The sequence below is a fragment of the Nomascus leucogenys genome, chromosome 9 (assembly GCF_006542625.1).
Source record: "Nomascus leucogenys isolate Asia chromosome 9, Asia_NLE_v1, whole genome shotgun sequence".
Classification (NCBI taxonomy): Eukaryota; Metazoa; Chordata; class Mammalia; order Primates; family Hylobatidae; genus Nomascus; species Nomascus leucogenys.
In genome coordinates, this window is record NC_044389.1 from 19,085,245 (window position 1) to 19,108,015 (window position 22,771).

At 34.6% G+C, this 22,771-nt stretch overlaps 1 protein-coding gene across 1 annotated transcript; it reads right to left on the bottom strand.

Moving 5' to 3' along the window:
- Window positions 1-2,951: 2,951 nt before the first annotated feature.
- Window positions 2,952-21,153, bottom strand: LOC100586937 (complement factor H-related protein 4-like). The gene is given in 15 exon segments (XM_030819402.1): window positions 2,952-3,030; window positions 3,377-3,566; window positions 5,221-5,310; window positions 5,313-5,395; window positions 5,824-6,025; window positions 8,426-8,608; window positions 10,972-11,154; window positions 12,795-12,884; window positions 12,887-12,969; window positions 13,398-13,599; window positions 15,985-16,167; window positions 18,529-18,711; window positions 20,351-20,440; window positions 20,443-20,525; window positions 20,954-21,153. Coding segments are annotated over 15 exon segments (2,124 nt in total).
- Between the last annotated feature and the right edge of the window lie 1,618 nt (window positions 21,154-22,771).

Sequence of the window (22,771 nt, forward strand, 5' to 3'; positions counted from 1 at the left end):
AGGCAACTCCACCCCTGTGGCTTTGCAGGGTACAGCTTTTTTTTTCTTTTAGGTTTTCTTGTTGTTGCCATAATTATTGTGGCTTATATTTTTTGAATTGTGTTGCTTCAAGTTCATAGTACTTGGGGGACAAAATTCTGGAAGTATACCTATGTTACTGGCTTGAGGGGTTTTTAGTGTATTCATTTTGATTCTGGTATAAGGGAAGAGGAGAATAAGGTAAAAATGGAAAAGCACTGGGTTATGGAAATGGCTGAAGTTTCGTTAATTTCTTTCTTGCTTGCTACGAATACTGATAAAATATAAGTAAGAATAATAATCAGAGAAAGAACTTCTCAGTGTTAACCAGCTATGTGTTCTATCAGGAAAAATTTCATGTTTTCAAGTAGGATTTAATAGTTCGTGGTTTTTTGAAACAGTGTTTTCAGAACTGTTTGAAAACTCTTTACCTCAGTGTTAATAATGTGAAAATGATTACCGGTGTTAAGCTGAGATGCCATATTTCATATGTGCGCATAAATGGATGTCATTCTTGAAGACTCATTGTATCCATTAACAAATTGAAGACTCTGAATATTCTTGGTTTTTTCTTTTCCTCTTTTTCTTTTCTTCTTCTTCTTTTTTATTTATTTATTTATTTTATTTTTATTTTCTTATTTTTTTATTTTTGGAGACGGAGTCTTGCTCTGTCGCCCAGGCTGGAGGGCAATGGCGCAATCTCCACTCACTGCAACCTCTGCCTCCCGGGTTCAAGTGATTCTCCTGCCTCACCCTCCTGAGTAGCGGGGATTATAGGCATATGCCAGCATGCCTGGCTAATTTTTGTATTTTTTGTAGAGATGGGGTTCACCATGTTGGTCAGGCTGATCTCGAACTGCTGACCTCGTGATCTGCCTGCCTCGGCCTTCCAAAGTGCTAGGACTACAGGCGTGAGCCACTGCCCCAGGCCGACATTCCTGTTTTAAAAAAGAAACTTGGTCATTGTTTACATGGAATTTTCTAAGCTTATACACTTATATATTAAGATCTGAAAGGCAAACATTCAGCAGAATAGCTGTTTGTGAACACAGTTCTGGGGTAATAACCCATAAAAATTCTAGTATAAAAAAGCAAATATCAAACTTATTACTCTGATTTTCTCATGATCTAGAATTTTAAGAACTTACGTATGCATCTTGGTGGTTCCGACCACTCTCCATTACTACATGTTACATAATTAGAACCCTGAAGTTCATAGTAGGACTGGCATTGGTACTCAACTCTTGACTGTGGCACATATACTTTTAGTGGAAAGGAGGTGGTATCTCCATTGCTAATAGGTGGAGGAGGCCCACACTTTTCTGAAGAATCTGAAAAAAAAAATACTTTATATGTGGGGAAAAATCAACAGTCTTACTGGGAACTTTCTAAATAAAGCTTTTTATATACTCTTAACTGTATCTTATTTGATTTCTTAGGAAGACATTTGTATGTTCAACCTTGTTTTTTTTTAAAGTCTCAAGATAATTCACACTCATAGGAGGACTACATATATATGTACATATATGTACACACATATATGTGTATATATACATATGTAGGTGTCTATTATTTTATTTAATTCTAATAAAAAAATACTTGAATAAAATACTTACTATAACATGTTGGCAAATGGGACCACCCATCTTCACCACACACTATGGAACCTGTGGTGTTTCCATAACTGCTTTCATATCCATCATAGCATTCGTAGTCCAATGTGTCATGGAGCTTAAACCACATGCCATTACTCTTGGCTCTGGAATTCTCAAAAACAGGCATATCACAAAATTCTGAAACAAAATAAAATTGAGGATTGCTTTTCTATGCCATACAATGCACAACTCAACTAAGAAAGTCCTATTGTAGGAATAAAATTTACCAATCAGTGTGTGCTAATAAATTGAGTACTATTAAAAATAGTCTGACAATCAGTGCTTTTTGTGCTATAATAGTTAATTACAATAGTTAAATATATTTCTCTCTGTATATTCTTTCTCATCATTCAAATCCTGTGAAAATATATTAGAAACATTTAGTCAGATCTATTTTTATTTGTGAAAAATCTCATTGTCTGTTATTAAAGTCTATTATTATGATGGTATAATATATTATTTTAAAGATGATAAAATTTTGTGAATTTAAAAGTTAATGTAACCATTTATGTAGTTATGTAATGATTTACTAACAGTAAGGGTGTATATGTTAGATAAAAATTATATTAATTGGATATAAGTTTTATAAAAATTTATGAAGCATCCTGTCTTTTATTTTACAAGTTTTAAACTAGATCATTTATCAAAGCTGAGTAAAATTGAAGTATACACCTTTTTCTTTACACAGAGCCCATGATAAGCATAGAAATTGAAAACAGTATTCTAGAAATGTAGGAATTGATATAGCCCCCAAAACTCATGGTAACATTGAGATAATCACTTTGTAAGTGTATCTTTCTTTTTTCTCACTTAGCTTAATAATTTTGAGAGTCATCCATGTTGTATTATGTATCAAGGTTCCATATTATCTCATGGCTAAAAATAGTTGCATTGTACCCTTGAAAATGAAGTGGATTTGGGAGTATGTAAATTATACAACAGTATCTGGGTTAAAAATACATTAAGCAATTTATCTTTAAAAATCTTTGTGAATATATAAAGAGGAAAGAAAAAAAATCAAGTTTTGCCACTGAAAGATTTCCTTTGTCCATTATGCAATCTCTTTATCATAATAAGTAAAGGTCAAGCATGTTCAGAGAACTTTACATGTAAGGAATCCATTGGCAACTATGAGGTTTGTAAACATTGAGCCCACCCACCTACCCTTTTCCTTTACTTGTTTTCTCTGTAGTAAACAATAGGGTGGAGATAATTTTTTGATTGGATATCCTCAGTAGCATCATTGATACAAATTATTAAGGTCTGATTCTCCTGATGCTAGCAGAAATTCAGAATTAAGCACTCATTTCTCCACCAACATGTACAACTTTTCTGAGTGTGAGCAAGGAATACAATAAAAGCAGTTGATAATTTTGAAATACAAAGAAAGGGAAAACAACAAAGTTTTTATTGGCAACTAACACATTTTGCTGATATTCTCATGCAGCTCCCTAAATAGTCTGTACATGATAAGATTGCTTTTATGTAAAGGCAGATTGAGTTGTAAGAGATGAAATGATCATCTTCCCAAGTAGCCATTACTCTAAACATGCAAAAGACTTAATTTGGCACAGAATGTTAAATGGTTTTAGAAGTATTTGTATCTCTTTACTCCTAAAAGTGTTTTCTATATTTTTAAGTAAAACACTATCATCTCAAAGAGAGGAACGAAGTTGACAGAAACTGAATGGGAATATGTAAATCACTTACTAATGCAAATTGGTTGTGCTGACCATCCATTTTGCAAACATGTAATTGATCCTGAAGAATTTCCATCTGCTGTTGCATATCCTGGTTTACATTTATATTGTATTTCTTTATTTAAAATATAAATAGAGGAAGATTCAGAAATAAATCCATTTTCAGTTTCTATATCTGATTTTGAGCATGTTCCTAAAATAGAAAAAGTAGAGAAAAAAATAAATATTTGTTGAATACTTCTTTTATAGGAGGGAAGAAGTAAAAACATGGCAATATGGCAAAACAATGAAACATTTGTTAATGAGTTGAAAACAGCAAAACTGGAAGTTTCCTAGACATCAGTGTTCTTAAAGGAAACCACGAATTTCTGAAGGAAATGTTGAAAACACAGGGAAGGGCAGAATAAAAGCAAAGAATCCTTGAGACTGTCAACAGAGCTCTGTCAGGCCTTGAGGAATGCTGACCTAGCAGACTCTCAAGTCCCTAATAGTATTTTGGAAGACTTTCTGGCTACTTTGCAACAACCTGAGTATTTTTGGTACTATTAAGGGGTCTTAAACCTCATTAAGTCAAATGCCATTTCCCAGGCAAAGATACGGCACACACTGCTACCATAGGCAAGAAAGTAAATTTGTAAATCCTTTGTCCCCAAGAATTTAAAATGGTTGTCATCTTAAGTAGGTGCTTAAACCCATATAGACGTGGTGTTTGAGAGGCGCGTGGAAATGTAAGCAGAAAAAAAAAAGTAAACAAGATAGCCAAAATAAGTTCTAATATATTAGCAATGTATTTGTTCTTTATATATTAGTAATGTATGTGTTCTATACATTACTAATGGGTATATGTATAATGTAGTATTTATTTTACTAATGTATATGTTCTAAGATGTTAGTAATGTATATGTTCTTTTCTCATTAGTAATTAGAAAACAAATGTAAATGGTCCAATTTACTATCTGAAAGAAAAAGAAGTCAAGTTAAAGATGATAGATATGTATAATATAGCATTTGTCATAATCATGAGTTTTCTGATCTATTCTTGTGTACTTTCCTATTAATCTCCTCCAGCCTCTAAACTACAGTGTTCACTTTCTCCTGTAAACAATTTTATTTTCAATACCGATAAAGTGTTTGACCCACAACAATATTTAATAGGTGGATTAATGATAGAGTTGGTGCCTATGGTTGGAGAAAAAGGGACTTTTCTTTCAGAGACTTAGGCCTATTGTTGAGGACAGTTGCTCCTACAAAGGGGTAAGAAGATTCCCATTGTCTTTCATCTCAGTTATATCATAATATTCATATGGTTTCTATAATGGAATGTTTGGTAAATTGCAAGCAATACACACAAACAACTTTCAGAGACCCCTTTACCTAAACAGTGAAAGTCAGCTATAACTGAAGATGAGCCTTAATTTAAAGCAACAGAACACTAACTATAAAAATAGATATAACTGTGAGAGATGTAGCAGTGACCTTTGGGCAAGCATTATATTTATTTTTTAATTAATGCTATAATTTTATAATCTACTTAAATCAATGCATTTAGCATGGTTTCAATATAAGTACTGAAGCGGTGTTACTTTTTAACCTGTAGTCTATTTATTTTTTGCTCTTCATGACTTATATTTCTATTGTTACTTGACTATTAAGTGACAGAATCCACTCATTATCCAGAAATTATAAATGTATTCAGACGCATTTGGAACTGAAAACTAGCTAGGCTTCTATTTAAAAGTAAAAAAGACATATGCTCAGCTTGAGAGTTGATACACAAAATTTTCCAGTTAAAGGTCTAGATCTTAGACAGTTAAGGACATACTGGGGTCTCAAACAAGTGGACTAACTGCCACGAATGCATCTGGGAGGAGGAGACCGTTCATCGTCTGTACAGGGAACTGCGGTCTGCACATTTGGAAGACCGTAGCCAGGATATCCTCAGCTTTTACAGATTGACCCTGTAAATATGTTCCTTCATATTTTGTGTTATATCCATTCTCCAAATAACTGAGAATACATTGTCTTAAAGACCATAAAATGATTAAAAAGTAAATTAGAAACATGAATTTGATCAAAATAGTATATTAAAATAATTTTTAGAATATTTAAATAAGACTGCATCAATACTCAAAAATAATGTATCACTGAAGGAAAACTAAAGCTACTACTAAATATTTGTACAAAAAAGTCAGTATTCAATGTTACTTATCTTTAGTTTTTATGATAAAATATGTTTAAATTATATAGATATTCTCATAAAGTTCCTATATTTATTTCTCATGTGACTTTCATGAAGATCTCATAACAGAAAAGATCCAGTTTGGTATTTTTGCATGAACAACTCTTCCCTTGGTACCACTTCTGTCATATAAGACAATGTAATCATTTATTTGCTCTTCTCTCTCCATTCTTTGCAAGTTTTACACACATATTGTTGTAAAGAGGTTTACTTACTGAGGCATGGGACTGTTGGCGACCACCCATCTTGTGTGCAATGAATGTAATCCCAGTAACTTCCCGAAGGAGTCACAAAATTTCGGTCACAGTAATAGGAATAAGATTTTCCTGCAGCCACTGGAAAGTATGGTCTACGCATACTCTCATAATATAGACCTCCATGTTGAATTTCTGGAAACTCACAAGGTTTCATTACTTGTAACAAAAAACAAAAATAGTATAAATAATGTTTCACTGTAACAGACAATAATATAAGAGATGACTGTTTTGATTATGTTACCTTCCACATAATGGTTTCTTTCTTTCTTTCTTTCTTTCTTTCTTTCTTTCTTTCTTTCTTTCTTCTTTCTTTCTTTTCTTTTTATTTTATGGGACGGAATTTCGCTCTGTCTCCCAGGCTGGAGTGCAGTGGTGTGATCTCGGCTCACTGTGACCTCTGTCTCCCACATTCAAGTGATTCTCCTGTCTCAGTCTCCCGAGTAGCTGGCATTATGGGCCCACCACCATGCCCGTCTAATTTTTGTAATTTTAGTAGACACAGAGTTTTACCATTTGGTCAGGCTGGTCTCGAACTCCTGACCTCAGGTGATCCACCTGCTTCGGCTTCCCATAGGGCTGGGATTGCAGGTGTGAGCCACCGCACCTGGCTGGTTTTCTTTTAGATTTTTTTTTAAATTTACAATTATTTTTTAAGTTCCCTGGTTACATGTGTAGGATGTGAAGGTTTGTTACATAGGTAAATGTGTACTATGGTGGTTTGCTCCACCCATCAACCCATATCCTAGGTATTAAGCCCAATTCTTCCATGGTAAGCTTTTCATTTTTGATGATATCATTCCCTCCTCTTCTCTCCTTTTGATGCAAGTATTCCTCACTCAAGTCTAGCCCTTATTAACATTAGTATTTCTTTAGAAACTTCCCCAAGTCGTATTTTAATCCATCTTTCAAGCACTCACATAAATACATTTCTTAACATAGTACATAACACTTCTGAAATCCAAGAATTTTTAAGAGCTTTTCAATACATTCAGGGGCTATTTACAATTCAAAAATAAATATTATTTGAGCACTAAATACTCCTCCAAACATATTTTCTAACACTTTCTAAAGTACATACAGAAGTGAACACATAAATAGGGGACAATAATTAAGGTTTAACCCATCGTAGGATCAGCCAAGATATCAGCATCATCAGTCAATATGAAAGGTAAAAGGTAGCATAGCATCATAACAAAGGAAGTGAGTCACATCACAGAAGAGAATTGCTTGTATCATCCTATACTTGGGAACTTGAGCACTTGAAAAACTCATGAGTTTACAGTTTAAGAGCTGTGATAGGAATAGGTTATCTGATATGCAAGACCTGATGGGTATCCCGGGGCTCTACCTCATAGGCTAGTAGAAACTTGTGGCAAACTTTCTTTTAGGTTTTCTTGTTGTTGCCATAATTATTTTGGCTCATATTTTTTGAGTTGTGTTGCTTCCAGTTCATAGGACTTGGAGAACAGATTCTGGAAGTATACCTATATTACTGACTTGAGGGTTTTTTAGTGTATTCATTTTGATTCTGGGATGAGGGGAGAGTAGATGAAGGTAAAAACAGAACACAGTGGGTTTTGGAAATGGCTGAACTTTCCACTAATTTCTTTCTTGCTTGCTAGAAATACCGGTAAAACATAAGACAGAACAATAATCAGAGAAAGAACTTCTCAGTGTTAACTATGTGCTCTATCAGGAAGCATTTCAGGTTTTCAAGAAGGACTTTAGTTAATCATTCATGGGTTTTATTATACTTTAAGTTCTGGGGTACATGGGCAGAACGTACAGTTTTTTTTAATAGGTATACATGTGCCATGGTGGTTTGCTGCACCCGTCAACCCATCACCTACGTTAGGTATTTCTCCTAATGCTGTCCCTCCCCTGGCTCCCCACTCTGTGACAGGCCCTGTTGTGTGATGTTCACCTCCTTGAGTCCAGCTGTTTTCCTTATTCAGCTCCCATTTATGAGTGAGAACATGTGGTGTTAGGTTTTCTGTTCTTGTGATAGTTTGCTGAGAAGGATGGTTTCCAGCTTCCTCCGTATCCCAGCAAAGGACAGGAACTCATCCATTTTTATGGCTGCATAGTATTCCATCGTGTATATGTGCCACATTTTCTTTACCTAGTCTATCACTGATGGACATTTGGGTTGGTTCCAAGTTCATGGTTTTTTAAACAGAACAAAGTGTTTTCAAAACTCTTTGAAAACTATTTACCTAAGTGTTAATAATATGAAAATGATTACTGGTCTTAAGCTGAGGTGCCATATTTCATATGTGTGCAATAAATGGATGCCATTCTTGAAGACTCATTGAGTCCATTAACAATTTGAGGTCTCTGAACATTCTTGTTTTAAAAAAGAAACTTTGTCAGTGTTTACAAGAAGTTTTCCAAGCTTATACGCTTATATATTAAGATCTGAAAGGCAAAGATTCAGCAGAAGAGCTGTTTGTGAACACAGTTCTAGGGTAATGACCCACAAAAATTTTAGTATGAATAAGCAAAGATCAAAGTTATTACTCCAATTTTCTCAGACCCAGAATATTAAGAACTTACATATGCATCTTGGTGGTTCTGTCCACTCTCCATTACTACATGTGACATATTTAGAACCCTGAAGTTCATAGTAGAGCTGGCATTGGTACTCGACTCTTGACTGTGGCAGATACACTTTTTGCGGGAAGGTCGTGGTATCTCCATTGCTAATAGGTAGAGGAGGCCCACACTTTTCTGAAGAATCTGAAAAAAAAAATACTTTATTATTGGGGAATTATCAACAGTTTTATTGGAAACTTTCTGAATAAAGCTTTTTATATACTCTTAACTGTATCTTATTTGATTTCTTAGGAAGACATTTGTATTTACAACCTTGTTTTTTTTTACTTTTCAAGGTAATTCACACTCAAATGAGGACTACATGTATATGTATATATATGTACACGTACACAAATGTGTACGTATACATATGTATGTTTCTATTTATTTATTTAATTAATTCTAGTAGAAAGAAATACTTGAATAAAATACTTACTATAGCACGTTGGCAAATGGGACCAGCCGTCTTCACCACACGCTATGGAACCTGTGGTGTTTCCATAACTGCTTTCATATCCATCATAGCACTCATAGTCCAACGTGTCATGGAGCTTAAACCACACGCCATTACTCTTGGCTCTGGAATTCTCAAAAACAGGCATATCACAAAGTTCTGAAACAAAATAAAATGGAGGATTGCTTTTCTATGCCATATGATGTACAACTAAACTAAGAAAGTTTCATTATAGGAATAAAATTTACCAATCAGTGTATGCTAATACATTGTGTACTATTAAAAATAGTCTGGGCCGGGCGCGGTGGCTCATGCCTGTAATATCAGCACTTTGGGAGGCCGAGGCAGGTGGATCACGAAGTCAGGAGATCGAGACCATCCTGGTTAACACGGTGAAACCTCGTCTCTACTAAAAATACAAAAAAAATTAGCCTGGCGTGGTGGCGGGCACCTGTAGTCCCAGCTACTCGGGAGACTGAGGCAGGAGAATGGCGTGAACCCAGGAGACGGAGCTTGCAGTGAGCCGAGGTCGTGCCATTGCACTCTAGCCTGGGCAACTGAGCCAGACTGCGTCTCAAAAAAAAAAAAAAAAAAAATAGTCCGACAATTAGTGTTTTTTTTGTGCTGTAACTGTTAATTACAAGAGAAAAATATATTTCCATATATATATCCTTCTCATCATTAAAATCCTATGAAAAACATATTAAGAATATTTAGTTAGACCTATCTTTATTTGCAAACACCTCATTGGCTGTTATTACAGTCTACATTTATCACTATAATGTATTATTTTAAAGAAGATAAAATTTTGTGAATTTAAAAGTTAATGTCCATCTTTAAGTACCCAATTTACTGACAGTAAGGGTGTATATGTTGGATTAAAATTATATTCATTGGATAATAGGTTCTATAAAAATATATAAAGCATCTTATCTTTTATTTTACAAGTCTTTTAGTAGATCGTTTATCAAAGCTGAATCCAGTTAGGTTGAAATATACAGCTTTTCTTTACACAGAGCCCATGATAAGCATAGTAATTGAAAACAGTATTCTAGAAATGCGGGAATTGATATTTTGTAGCTCCGAAATCCCAGAGTAACTTTGAGATAATCACTTTCTAAGCGTATCCTTTTTTTTTCTCACTTAGCTTAATATTTTGAGATTCATCCATGTTCTATTACGTATCAATAGCTCCTTCCATTTCATCTCATGGCTAAAAATAGTTGAATTGTACCCTTGTAAATGAAGTGGATTTTGCAGTATTTAAATTATGTCAATATGTGTGTTAAAAATACATTAAACAATTTATCTTTACAAATCTTCGTGAATGTCTAAAGAGGAAAGACAGAAAAGATCAGCTTTTGCCACTGCAAGATTTCCATTGTTCATTATGCAATCTCTTTATTAATAAGTAATTACAAGTTGGGAATGTTTTAGAGAACTTTAGTTGTCAGGAACCCATTGCCAAGTATGAGGTTCATAAGCATTCAGCCCACCCACTTACTCTTTTGCTTTACTTGTTTTCTCTGTACTAGACAATAAGCTGGAAATAATCTTTTGAGTTGGTTCTCCTCAGTTGCATCACTGATACAAAGTATTAAGGTCTCATTCTGCTGATGCTAGCAGAAACTCAGAATTAAGCACTCATCCCTTCCCCGACATGTTCATCTTTTCTGAGTGTGAGCAAGGAATACAACACAAGCAGTTGATAATTTTGAAATACAAAGAAAGGGAAAAGAACAAAGTTGTTATTGACAACTAATGCATTGTGCTGATATACCCATGCAGCTCCCTAACTAGTCTGTACCTGATGGGATTGCTTTTACGTAAAGGCAAATTGAATTGAGAGAGATGGAATGATCATCTTCCCAAGCAGCCATTACTCTAAAAAGGCAAAAAAGACTTAGTTTGGCACAGAATGTCAAATGGTGTTAGAAGTATTTATATCTCTTTACTCCTAAAAGTGTTTTCCATATTTTTAAGTAAAACACTGTCATCTTAAAGGGAGGAACAAAGTTGACAGAAACTGAGGGGGAATATCTAAATCACTTACTAATGCAAATTGGTTGTGCTGACCACCCATTTTGCAAACATGTAATTGATCCTGAAGAATTTCCATCTGCTGTTGCATATCCTGGTTTACAATTATATTGTGTTTCTTTATTTAAAATATAAATAGAGGAAGATTCAGAAATAAATCCATTTTCAATTTCTATATCTGATTGTGAGCATGTTCCTAAAATAGAAAAAGTAGAGAAAAAATAAACATTTGTTGAATACTTGGAACAGGTAAAAACATGGCAATATGGTAAAACAATGAAACATTTGTTAATGAATTGAAAACAGCAAAACTGGAAGTTTCCTAGACATCCGTGTTCTTAAAAGAAACCAGAAATTTCTAAAGAAAATGTTGAAAACACAGGGAAGGGCAGAATAAAAGCAAAGAATCCTTGAGACCGTCAACAGAGCTCTGTCAGGCCTTGAGGAATGCAGATCTAGCAGACTCTCCCGTCCCTAATGGTATTTTGGAAGACTTTCTGGCTACTTTCCAAAAACCCGGGTATTTTTGGCACTATTAAGGGGTCTTAAACCTCATTAAGTCAAATGCCATTTCCCAAGCAAAGATACGGCACACACTGCTGCCATAGGCAAGGAGTAATTTTGTAAATCCTTTATCTGCAGAAATTTTAAATGGTTGTCATCTTAAGTGGGTGCTTAAACCCATATAGACATGGTGCTTGATAGGAATGGGGAAACATAAGCAGAAAAAAAAAAGCAAACAAGATAGCAAAAATAAGTTCTAATCTGTTAGTAATGTGTACGTTCTTTATATATTAGTAATGTATGTGTTCTATACATTACTAATGGGTATATGCATAAGGTAGTATTTATTTTACTAATGTATATGTTCTAAGATGTTAGTAATGTATATGTTCTTTTCTCATTAGTAATTAGAAAACAAATGTAAATGGTCCAATTTACTATCTGAAAGAAAAAGAAGTCATGTTAAAGATGATAGATATGTATAATACAGCATTTGTACTAATCATGAGTTTTCTGATCTATTCTTGTGTACTTTCCTATTAATCTCCTCCAGCCTCTAAACTACAGTGTTCACTTTCTCCTGTAAACAATTTTATTTTCAATACCTATAAAGTGTTTGACCCACAACAATATTTATTAGGTGGATTAATGATAGAGTTGGTGCCTATGGTTGGAGAAAAAGGGACTTTTCTTTCAGAGACTTAGGCCTATTGTTGAGGACAGTTGCTCCTACAAAGGGGTAAGAAGATTCCCATTGTCTTTCATCTCAGTTGTATCATAATATTCATATGGTTTCTATAGTGGAATGTTTGGTAAATTGCAAGCAATACACACAAACAACTTTCAGAGACCCCTTTACCTAAAAAGTGAAAGTCAGCTATAACTGAAGATGAGCCTTAATTTAAAGCAACAGAACACTAACTATAAAAATAGATATAACTGTGAGAGATGTAGCAGTGACCTTTGGGCAAGCATTATATTTATTTTTTAATTAATGCTATAATTTTATAATCTACTTAAATCAATGCATTTAGCATGGTTTCAATATAAGTACTGAAGCGGTGTTACTTTTTAACCTGTAGTCTATTTATTTTTTGCTATTCATGACTTATATTTCTATTGTTACTTGACTATTAAGTGACAGAATCCACTCATTATCCAGAAACTATAAATGTATTCAGACACATTTGGAACTGAAAACTAGCTAGGCTTCTATTTAAAAGTAAAAAAGACATATGCTCAGCTTGAGAGTTGATACACAAAATTTTCCAGTTAAAGGTCTAGATCTTAGACAGTTAAGGACATACTGGGGTCTCAAACAAGTGGACTAACTGCCACGAATGCATCTGGGAGGAGGAGACCGTTCATCGTCTGTACAGGGAACTGCGGTCTGCACATTTGGAAGACCGTAGCCAGGATATCCTCAGCTTTTACAGATTGACCCTGTAAATATGTTCCTTCATATTTTGTGTTATATCCATTCTCCAAATAACTGAGAATACATTGTCTTAAAGACCATAAAATGATTAAAAAGTAAATTAGAAACATGAATTTGATCAAAATAGTATATTAAAATAGTTTTTAGAATATTTAAATAAGACTGCATCAATACTCAAAAATAATGTATCACTGAAGGAAAACTAAAGCTACTACTAAATGTTTGTACAAAAAAGTCAGTATTCAATGTTACTTATCTTTAGTTTTTATGATAAAATATGTTTAAATTATATAGATATTCTCATAAAGTTCCTATATTTATTTCTCATGTGATTTTCATGAAGATCTTATAACAGAAAAGATCCAGTTTGGTTTTTTTGCATGAACAACTCTTCCCTTGGTACCACTTCTGTCATATAAGACAATGTAATCATTTATTTGCTCTTCTCTCTCCATTCTTTGCAAGTTTTACACACATATTGTTGTAAAGAGGTTTACTTACTGAGGCATGGGACTGTTGGCGACCACCCATCTTGTGTGCAATGAATGTAATCCCAGTAACTTCCCGAAGGAGTCACAAAATTTCGGTCACAGTAATAGGAATAAGATTTTCCTGCAGCCACTGGAAAGTATGGTCTACGCATACTCTCATAATATAGACCTCCATGTTGAATTTCTGGAAACTCACAAGGTTTCATTACTTGTAACAAAAAACAAAAATAGTATAAATAATGTTTCACTGTAACAGACAATGATATAAGAGATGACTGTTTTGATTATGTTACCTTCCACATAATGGTTTCTTTCTTTCTTTCTTTCTTTCTTTCTTTCTTTCTTTCTTTCTTTTCTTTTTATTTTATGGGACGGAATTTCGCTCTGTCTCCCAGGCTGGAGTGCAGTGGTGTGATCTCGGCTCACTGTGACCTCTGTCTCCCACGTTCAAGTGATTCTCCTGTCTCAGTCTCCCGAGTAGCTGGCATTATGGGCCCACCACCATGCCCGTCTAATTTTTGTAATTTTAGTAGACACAGAGTTTTACCATTTGGTCAGGCTGGTCTCGAACTCCTGACCTCAGGTGATCCACCTGCTTCGGCTTCCCATAGGGCTGGGATTGCAGGTGTGAGCCACCGCGCCTGGCTGGTTTTCTTTTAGAATTTTTTTTAAATTTACAATTATTTTTTAAGTTCCCTGGTTACATGTGTAGGATGTGAAGGTTTGTTACATAGGTAAATGTGTACTATGGTGGTTTGCTCCACCCATCAACCCATATCCTAGGTATTAAGCCCAATTCTTCCATGGTAAGCTTTTCATTTTTGATGATATCATTCCCTCCTCTTCTCTCCTTTTGATGCAAGTATTCCTCACTCAAGTCTAGCCCTTATTAACATTAGTATTTCTTTAGAAACTTCCCCAAGTCGTATTTTAATCCATCTTTCAAGCACTCACATAAATACATTTCTTAACATAGTACATAACACTTCTGAAATCCAAGAATTTTTAAGAGCTTTTCAATACATTCAGGGGCTATTTACAATTCAAAAATAAATATTATTTGAGCACTAAATACTCCTCCAAACATATTTTCTAACACTTTCTAAAGTACATACAGAAGTGAACACATAAATAGGGGACAATAATTAAGGTTTAACCCATCGTAGGATCAGCCAAGATATCAGCATCATCAGTCAATATGAAAGGTAAAAGGTAGCATAGCATCATAACAAAGGAAGTGAGTCACATCACAGAAGAGAATTGCTTGTATCATCCTATACTTGGGAACTTGAGCACTTGAAAAACTCATGAGTTTACAGTTTAAGAGCTGTGATAGGAATAGGTTATCTGATATGCAAGACCTGATGGGTATCCCGGGGCTCTACCTCATAGGCTAGTAGAAACTTGTGGCAAACTTTCTTTTAGGTTTTCTTGTTGTTGCCATAATTATTTTGGCTCATATTTTTTGAGTTGTGTTGCTTCCAGTTCATAGGACTTGGAGAACAGATTCTGGAAGTATACCTATATTACTGACTTGAGGGTTTTTTAGTGTATTCATTTTGATTCTGGGATGAGGGGAGAGTAGATGAAGGTAAAAACAGAACACAGTGGGTTTTGGAAATGGCTGAACTTTCCACTAATTTCTTTCTTGCTTGCTAGAAATACCGGTAAAACATAAGACAGAACAATAATCAGAGAAAGAACTTCTCAGTGTTAACTATGTGCTCTATCAGGAAGCATTTCAGGTTTTCAAGAAGGACTTTAGTTAATCATTCATGGGTTTTATTATACTTTAAGTTCTGGGGTACATGGGCAGAACGTACAGTTTTTTTTAATAGGTATACATGTGCCATGGTGGTTTGCTGCACCCGTCAACCCATCACCTACGTTAGGTATTTCTCCTAATGCTGTCCCTCCCCTGGCTCCCCACTCTGTGACAGGCCCTGTTGTGTGATGTTCACCTCCTTGAGTCCAGCTGTTTTCCTTATTCAGCTCCCATTTATGAGTGAGAACATGTGGTGTTAGGTTTTCTGTTCTTGTGATAGTTTGCTGAGAAGGATGGTTTCCAGCTTCCTCCGTATCCCAGCAAAGGACAGGAACTCATCCATTTTTATGGCTGCATAGTATTCCATCGTGTATATGTGCCACATTTTCTTTACCTAGTCTATCACTGATGGACATTTGGGTTGGTTCCAAGTTCATGGTTTTTTAAACAGAACAAAGTGTTTTCAAAACTCTTTGAAAACTATTTACCTAAGTGTTAATAATATGAAAATGATTACTGGTCTTAAGCTGAGGTGCCATATTTCATATGTGTGCAATAAATGGATGCCATTCTTGAAGACTCATTGAGTCCATTAACAATTTGAGGTCTCTGAACATTCTTGTTTTAAAAAAGAAACTTTGTCAGTGTTTACAAGAAGTTTTCCAAGCTTATACGCTTATATATTAAGATCTGAAAGGCAAAGATTCAGCAGAAGAGCTGTTTGTGAACACAGTTCTAGGGTAATGACCCACAAAAATTTTAGTATGAATAAGCAAAGATCAAAGTTATTACTCCAATTTTCTCAGACCCAGAATATTAAGAACTTACATATGCATCTTGGTGGTTCTGTCCACTCTCCATTACTACATGTGACATATTTAGAACCCTGAAGTTCATAGTAGAGCTGGCATTGGTACTCGACTCTTGACTGTGGCAGATACACTTTTTGCGGGAAGGTCGTGGTATCTCCATTGCTAATAGGTAGAGGAGGCCCACACTTTTCTGAAGAATCTGAAAAAAAAATACTTTATTATTGGGGAATTATCAACAGTTTTATTGGAAACTTTCTGAATAAAGCTTTTTATATACTCTTAACTGTATCTTATTTGATTTCTTAGGAAGACATTTGTATTTACAACCTTGTTTTTTTTTACTTTTCAAGGTAATTCACACTCAAATGAGGACTACATGTATATGTATATATATGTACACATACACAAATGTGTACGTATACATATGTATGTTTCTATTTATTTATTTAATTAATTCTAGTAGAAAGAAATACTTGAATAAAATACTTACTATAGCACGTTGGCAAATGGGACCAGCCGTCTTCACCACACGCTATGGAACCTGTGGTGTTTCCATAACTGCTTTCATATCCATCATAGCACTCATAGTCCAACGTGTCATGGAGCTTAAACCACACGCCATTACTCTTGGCTCTGGAATTCTCAAAAACAGGCATATCACAAAGTTCTGAAACAAAATAAAATGGAGGATTGCTTTTCTATGCCATATGATGTACAACTAAACTAAGAAAGTTTCATTATAGGAATAAAATTTACCAATCAGTGTATGCTAATACATTGTGTACTATTAAAAATAGTCTGGGCCGGGCGCGGTGGCTCATGCCTGTAATATCAGCACTTTGGGAGGCCGAGGCAGGTGGATCACGAAGTCAGGAGATCGAGACCATCCTGGTTAACACGGTGAAACCTCGTCTCTACTAAAAATACAAAAAAAATTAGCCTGGCGTGGTGGCGGGCACCTGTAGTCCCAGCTACTTGGGAGACTGAGGCAGGAGAATGGCGTGAACCCAGGAGACGGAGCTTGCAGTGAGCCGAGGTCGTGCCATTGCACTCTAGCCTGGGCAACTGAGCCAGACTACGTCTCAAAAAAAAAAAAAAAAAAATAGTCCGACAATTAGTGTTTTTTTTTGTGCTGTAACTGTTAATTACAAGAGAAAAATATATTTCCATATATATATCCTTCTCATCATTAAAATCCTATGAAAAACATATTAAGAATATTTAGTTAGACCTATCTTTATTTGCAAACACCTCATTGGCTGTTATTACAGTCTACATTTATCACTATAATGTATTATTTTAAAGAAGATAAAATTTTGTGAATTTAAAAGTTAATGTCCATCTTTAAGTACCCAATTTACTGACAGTAAGGGTGTATATGTTGGATTAAAATTATATTCATTGGATAATAGGTTCTATAAAAATATATAAAGCATCTTATCTTTTATTTTACAAGTCTTTTAGTAGATCGTTTATCAAAGCTGAATCCAGTTAGGTTGAAATATACAGCTTTTCTTTACACAGAGCCCATGATAAGCATAGTAATTGAAAACAGTATTCTAGAAATGCGGGAATTGATATTTTGTAGCTCCGAAATCCCAGAGTAACTTTGAGATAATCACTTTCTAAGTGTATCCTTTTTTTTCTCACTTAGCTTAATATTTTGAGATTCATCCATGTTCTATTACGTATCAATAGCTCCTTCCATTTCGTCTCATGGCTAAAAATAGTTGAATTGTACCCTTGTAAATGAAGTGGATTTTGCAGTATTTAAATTATGTCAATATGTGTGTTAAAAATACATTAAACAATTTATCTTTACAAATCTTCGTGAATGTCTAAAGAGGAAAGACAGAAAAGAACAGCTTTTGCCACTGCAAGATTTCCATTGTTCATTATGCAATCTCTTTATTAATAAGTAATTACAAGTTGGGAATGTTTTAGAGAACTTTAGTTGTCAGGAACCCATTGCCAAGTATGAGGTTCATAAGCATTCAGCCCACCCACTTACTCTTTTGCTTTACTTGTTTTCTCTGTACTAGACAATAAGCTGGAAATAATCTTTTGAGTTGGTTCTCCTCAGTTGCATCACTGATACAAAGTATTAAGGTCTCATTCTGCTGATGCTAGCAGAAACTCAGAATTAAGCACTCATCCCTTCCCCGACATGTTCATCTTTTCTGAGTGTGAGCAAGGAATACAACACAAGCAGTTGATAATTTTGAAATACAAAGAAAGGGAAAAGAACAAAGTTGTTATTGACAACTAATGCATTGTGCTGATATACCCATGCAGCTCCCTAACTAGTCTGTACCTGATGGGATTGCTTTTACGTAAAGGCAAATTGAATTGAGAGAGATGGAATGATCATCTTCCCAAGCAGCCATTACTCTAAAAAGGCAAAAAAGACTTAGTTTGGCACAGAATGTCAAATGGTGTTAGAAGTATTTATATCTCTTTACTCCTAAAAGTGTTTTCCATATTTTTAAGTAAAACACTGTCATCTTAAAGGGCGGAACAAAGTTGACAGAAACTGAGGGGGAATATCTAAATCACTTACTAATGCAAATTGGTTGTGCTGACCACCCATTTTGCAAACATGTAATTGATCCTGAAGAATTTCCATCTGCTGTTGCATATCCTGGTTTACAATTATATTGTGTTTCTTTATTTAAAATATAAATAGAGGAAGATTCAGAAATAAATCCATTTTCAATTTCTATATCTGATTGTGAGCATGTTCCTAAAATAGAAAAAGTAGAGAAAAAATAAACATTTGTTGAATACTTGGAACAGGTAAAAACATGGCAATATGGTAAAACAATGAAACATTTGTTAATGAATTGAAAACAGCAAAACTGGAAGTTTCCTAGACATCCGTGTTCTTAAAAGAAACCAGAAATTTCTAAAGAAAATGTTGAAAACACAGGGAAGGGCAGAATAAAAGCAAAGAATCCTTGAGACCGTCAACAGAGCTCTGTCAGGCCTTGAGGAATGCAGATCTAGCAGACTCTCCCGTCCCTAATGGTATTTTGGAAGACTTTCTGGCTACTTTCTAAAAACCCGGGTATTTTTGGCACTATTAAGGGGTCTTAAACCTCATTAAGTCAAATGCCATTTCCCAAGCAAAGATACGGCACACACTGCTGCCATAGGCAAGGAGTAATTTTGTAAATCCTTTATCTGCAGAAATTTTAAATGGTTGTCATCTTAAGTGGGTGCTTAAACCCATATAGACATGGTGCTTGATAGGAATGGGGAAACGTAAGCAGAAAAAAAAAGCAAACAAGATAGCAAAAATAAGTTCTAATCTGTTAGTAATGTGTACGTTCTTTATATATTAGTAATGTATGTGTTCTATACATTACTAATGGGTATATGTATAATGTAGTATTTATTTTACTAATGTATATGTTCTAAGATGTTAGTAATGTATATGTTCTTTTCTCATTAGTAATTAGAAAACAAATGTAAATGGTCCAATTTACTATCTGAAAGAAAAAGAAGTCATGTTAAAGATGATAGATATGTATAATACAGCATTTGTACTAATCATGAGTTTTCTGATCTATTCTTGTGTACTTTCCTATTAATCTCCTCCAGCCTCTAAACTACAGTGTTCACTTTCTCCTGTAAACAATTTTATTTTCAATACCTATAAAGTGTTTGACCCACAACAATATTTATTAGGTGGATTAATGATAGAGTTGGTGCCTATGGTTGGAGAAAAAGGGACTTTTCTTTCAGAGACTTAGGCCTATTGTTGAGGACAGTTGCTCCTACAAAGGGGTAAGAAGATTCCCATTGTCTTTCATCTCAGTTGTATCATAATATTCATATGGTTTCTATAGTGGAATGTTTGGTAAATTGCAAGCAATACACACAAACAACTTTCAGAGACCCCTTTACCTAAAAAGTGAAAGTCAGCTATAACTGAAGATGAGCCTTAATTTAAAGCAACAGAACACTAACTATAAAAATAGATATAACTGTGAGAGATGTAGCAGTGACCTTTGGGCAAGCATTATATTTATTTTTTAATTAATGCTATAATTTTATAATCTATTTAAATCAATGCATTTAGCATGGTTTCAATATAAGTACTGAAGCGGTGTTACTTTTTAACCTGTAGTCTATTTATTTTTTGCTATTCATGACTTATATTTCTATTGTTACTTGACTATTAAGTGACAGAATCCACTCATTATCCAGAAATTATAAATGTATTCAGACACATTTGGAACTGAAAACTAGTTAGGCTTCTATTTAAAAGTAAAAAAGACATATGCTCAGCTTGAGAGTTGATACACAAAATTTTCCAGTTAAAGGTCTAGATCTTAGACAGTTAAGGACATACTGGGGTCTCAAACAAGTGGACTAACTGCCACGAATGCATCTGGGAGGAGGAGACCGTTCATCGTCTGTACAGGGAACTGCGGTCTGCACATTTGGAAGACTGTAGCCAGGATATCCTCAGCTTTTACAGATTAACCCTGTAAATATGTTCCTTCATATTTTGTGTTATATCCATTCTCCAAATAACTGAGAATACATTGTCTTAAAGACCATAAAATGATTAAAAAGTAAATTAGAAACATGAATTTGATCAAAATAGTATATTAAAATAGTTTTTAGAATATTTAAATAAGACTGCATCAATACTCAAAAATAATGTATCACTGAAGGAAAACTAAAGCTACTACTAAATGTTTGTACAAAAAAGTCAGTATTCAATGTTACTTATCTTTAGTTTTTATGATAAAATATGTTTAAATTATATAGATATTCTCATAAAGTTCCTATATTTATTTCTCATGTGATTTTCATGAAGATCTCATAACAGAAAAGATCCAGTTTGGTTTTTTTGCATGAACAACTCTTCCCTTGGTATCACTTCTGTCATATAAGACAATGTAATCATTTATTTGCTCTTCTCTCTCCGTTCTTTGCAAGTTTTACACACATATTGTTGTAAAGAGGTTTACTTACTGAGGCATGGGACTGTTGGCGACCACCCATCTTGTGTGCAATGAATGTAATCCCAGTAACTTCCCGAAGGAGTCACAAAATTTCGGTCACAGTAATAGGAATAAGATTTTCCTGCAGCCACTGGAAAGTATGGTCTACGCATACTCTCATAATATAGACCTCCATGTTGAATTTCTGGAAACTCACAAGGTTTCATTACTTGTAACAAAAAACAAAAATAGTATAAATAATGTTTCACTGTAACAGACAATGATATAAGAGATGACTGTTTTGATTATGTTACCTTCCACATAATGGTTTTTTTTCTTTCTTTCTTTTTATTTTATGGGACGGAATTTCGCTCTGTCTCCCAGGCTGGAGTGCAGTGGTGTGATCTCGGCTCACTGTGACCTCCGTCTCCCACGTTCAAGTGATTCTCCTGTCTCAGTCTCCCGAGTAGCTGGTATTATGGGCCCACCACCATGCCCGTCTAATTTTTGTAATTTTAGTAGACACAGAGTTTTACCATATTGGTCAGGCTGGTTTCGAACTCCTGACCTCAGGTGATCCACCTGCTTCGGCTTCCCAAGGGGCTGGGATTGCATGTGTGAGCCACTGTGCCTGGCTGGTTTTCTTTTAGATTTTTTTAAATTTTACAATTATTTTTTAAGTTCCCTGGTTACATGTGTAGGATGTGAAGGTTTGTTACATAGGCAAATGTGTGCCATGGTGGTTTGCTCCACCCATCAACCCATACCGTAGGTATTAAGCCCAATTCTTCCATGGTAAGCTTTTCATTTTTGATGATATAATTCCCTCCTCTTCTCTCCTTTTGATGCAAGTATTCTGCACTCAAATCTAGCCCTTATTAACATTAGTATTTCTTTAGACATTTCCCCAAATCATATTTTAATCCATTTTTCAAGCACTTACTTAAATAAATTTCTTAACGTAGTACATATCACTTTTGAAATCCAAAAATTTTTAAGATCTCTTTAATACATTCAGGGGCTGTTTCCAATTCAAAAATAAATATTGTTTGAGCACTACATACTCCTCCAAACATATTTTTCAAAAGTTTCTAAAGTTTCCTGCTGTTCTGGAACGTTTTCCTTATTACTTTAACATGCCATATGTATATGTAATATTTTTCATAAGGTTGCCTTTTTCCCTAGAATTCCCTGCTTGAATGCTCTTTGCTTCTTTAGATTTTAAGACTGAAAGTCTTGCTTGTATCATGGAACTGATCTTATGTCCTCAGATAATTATAATCCTTTCCTGTTCTTGATTATGAGAAGAAGTAATGCTTTTGCTGTGAAACCCATCTTAGGAGTGTCCATCTCTGCTGTCAATCTAATTTAAGACTCAGAATTTATCTCTGAAACCTAACACTTAATTTTTCCTATGAAATCAACTTTGAAGATGCTGGTAAACTATTTTGATTTGAGGATACTAATTTTCTCTGCAGTCTTGCCACGTGCATGATTTGGAGCCTAGACTTACACATGATCATCTACAGAAGTGGATACATAAATAGGGATAATAATTAAGGTTTAGCCCATCATAGGATCCGCCAAAATATCAGCATCATCAGTCAATATAAAAGGTAAAAGGTAGCATAGCATCAAAATAAAAGAAATGAGTCATATCACAGAAAAGAACTGCTTGTATCATCCTGTACTTAGGAACTTGAGCATTTGAAAAACTCAAGAGTTTACAGTTTAAGAGCTGTGACAGGAATAAGTTATCTGATATGCAAGGTCTGATGGGTATCTCAGTTCTCTACCTCATAGGCTAGTAGAAATTTGTGGCAAACATTCTTTTAGGTTTTCTTT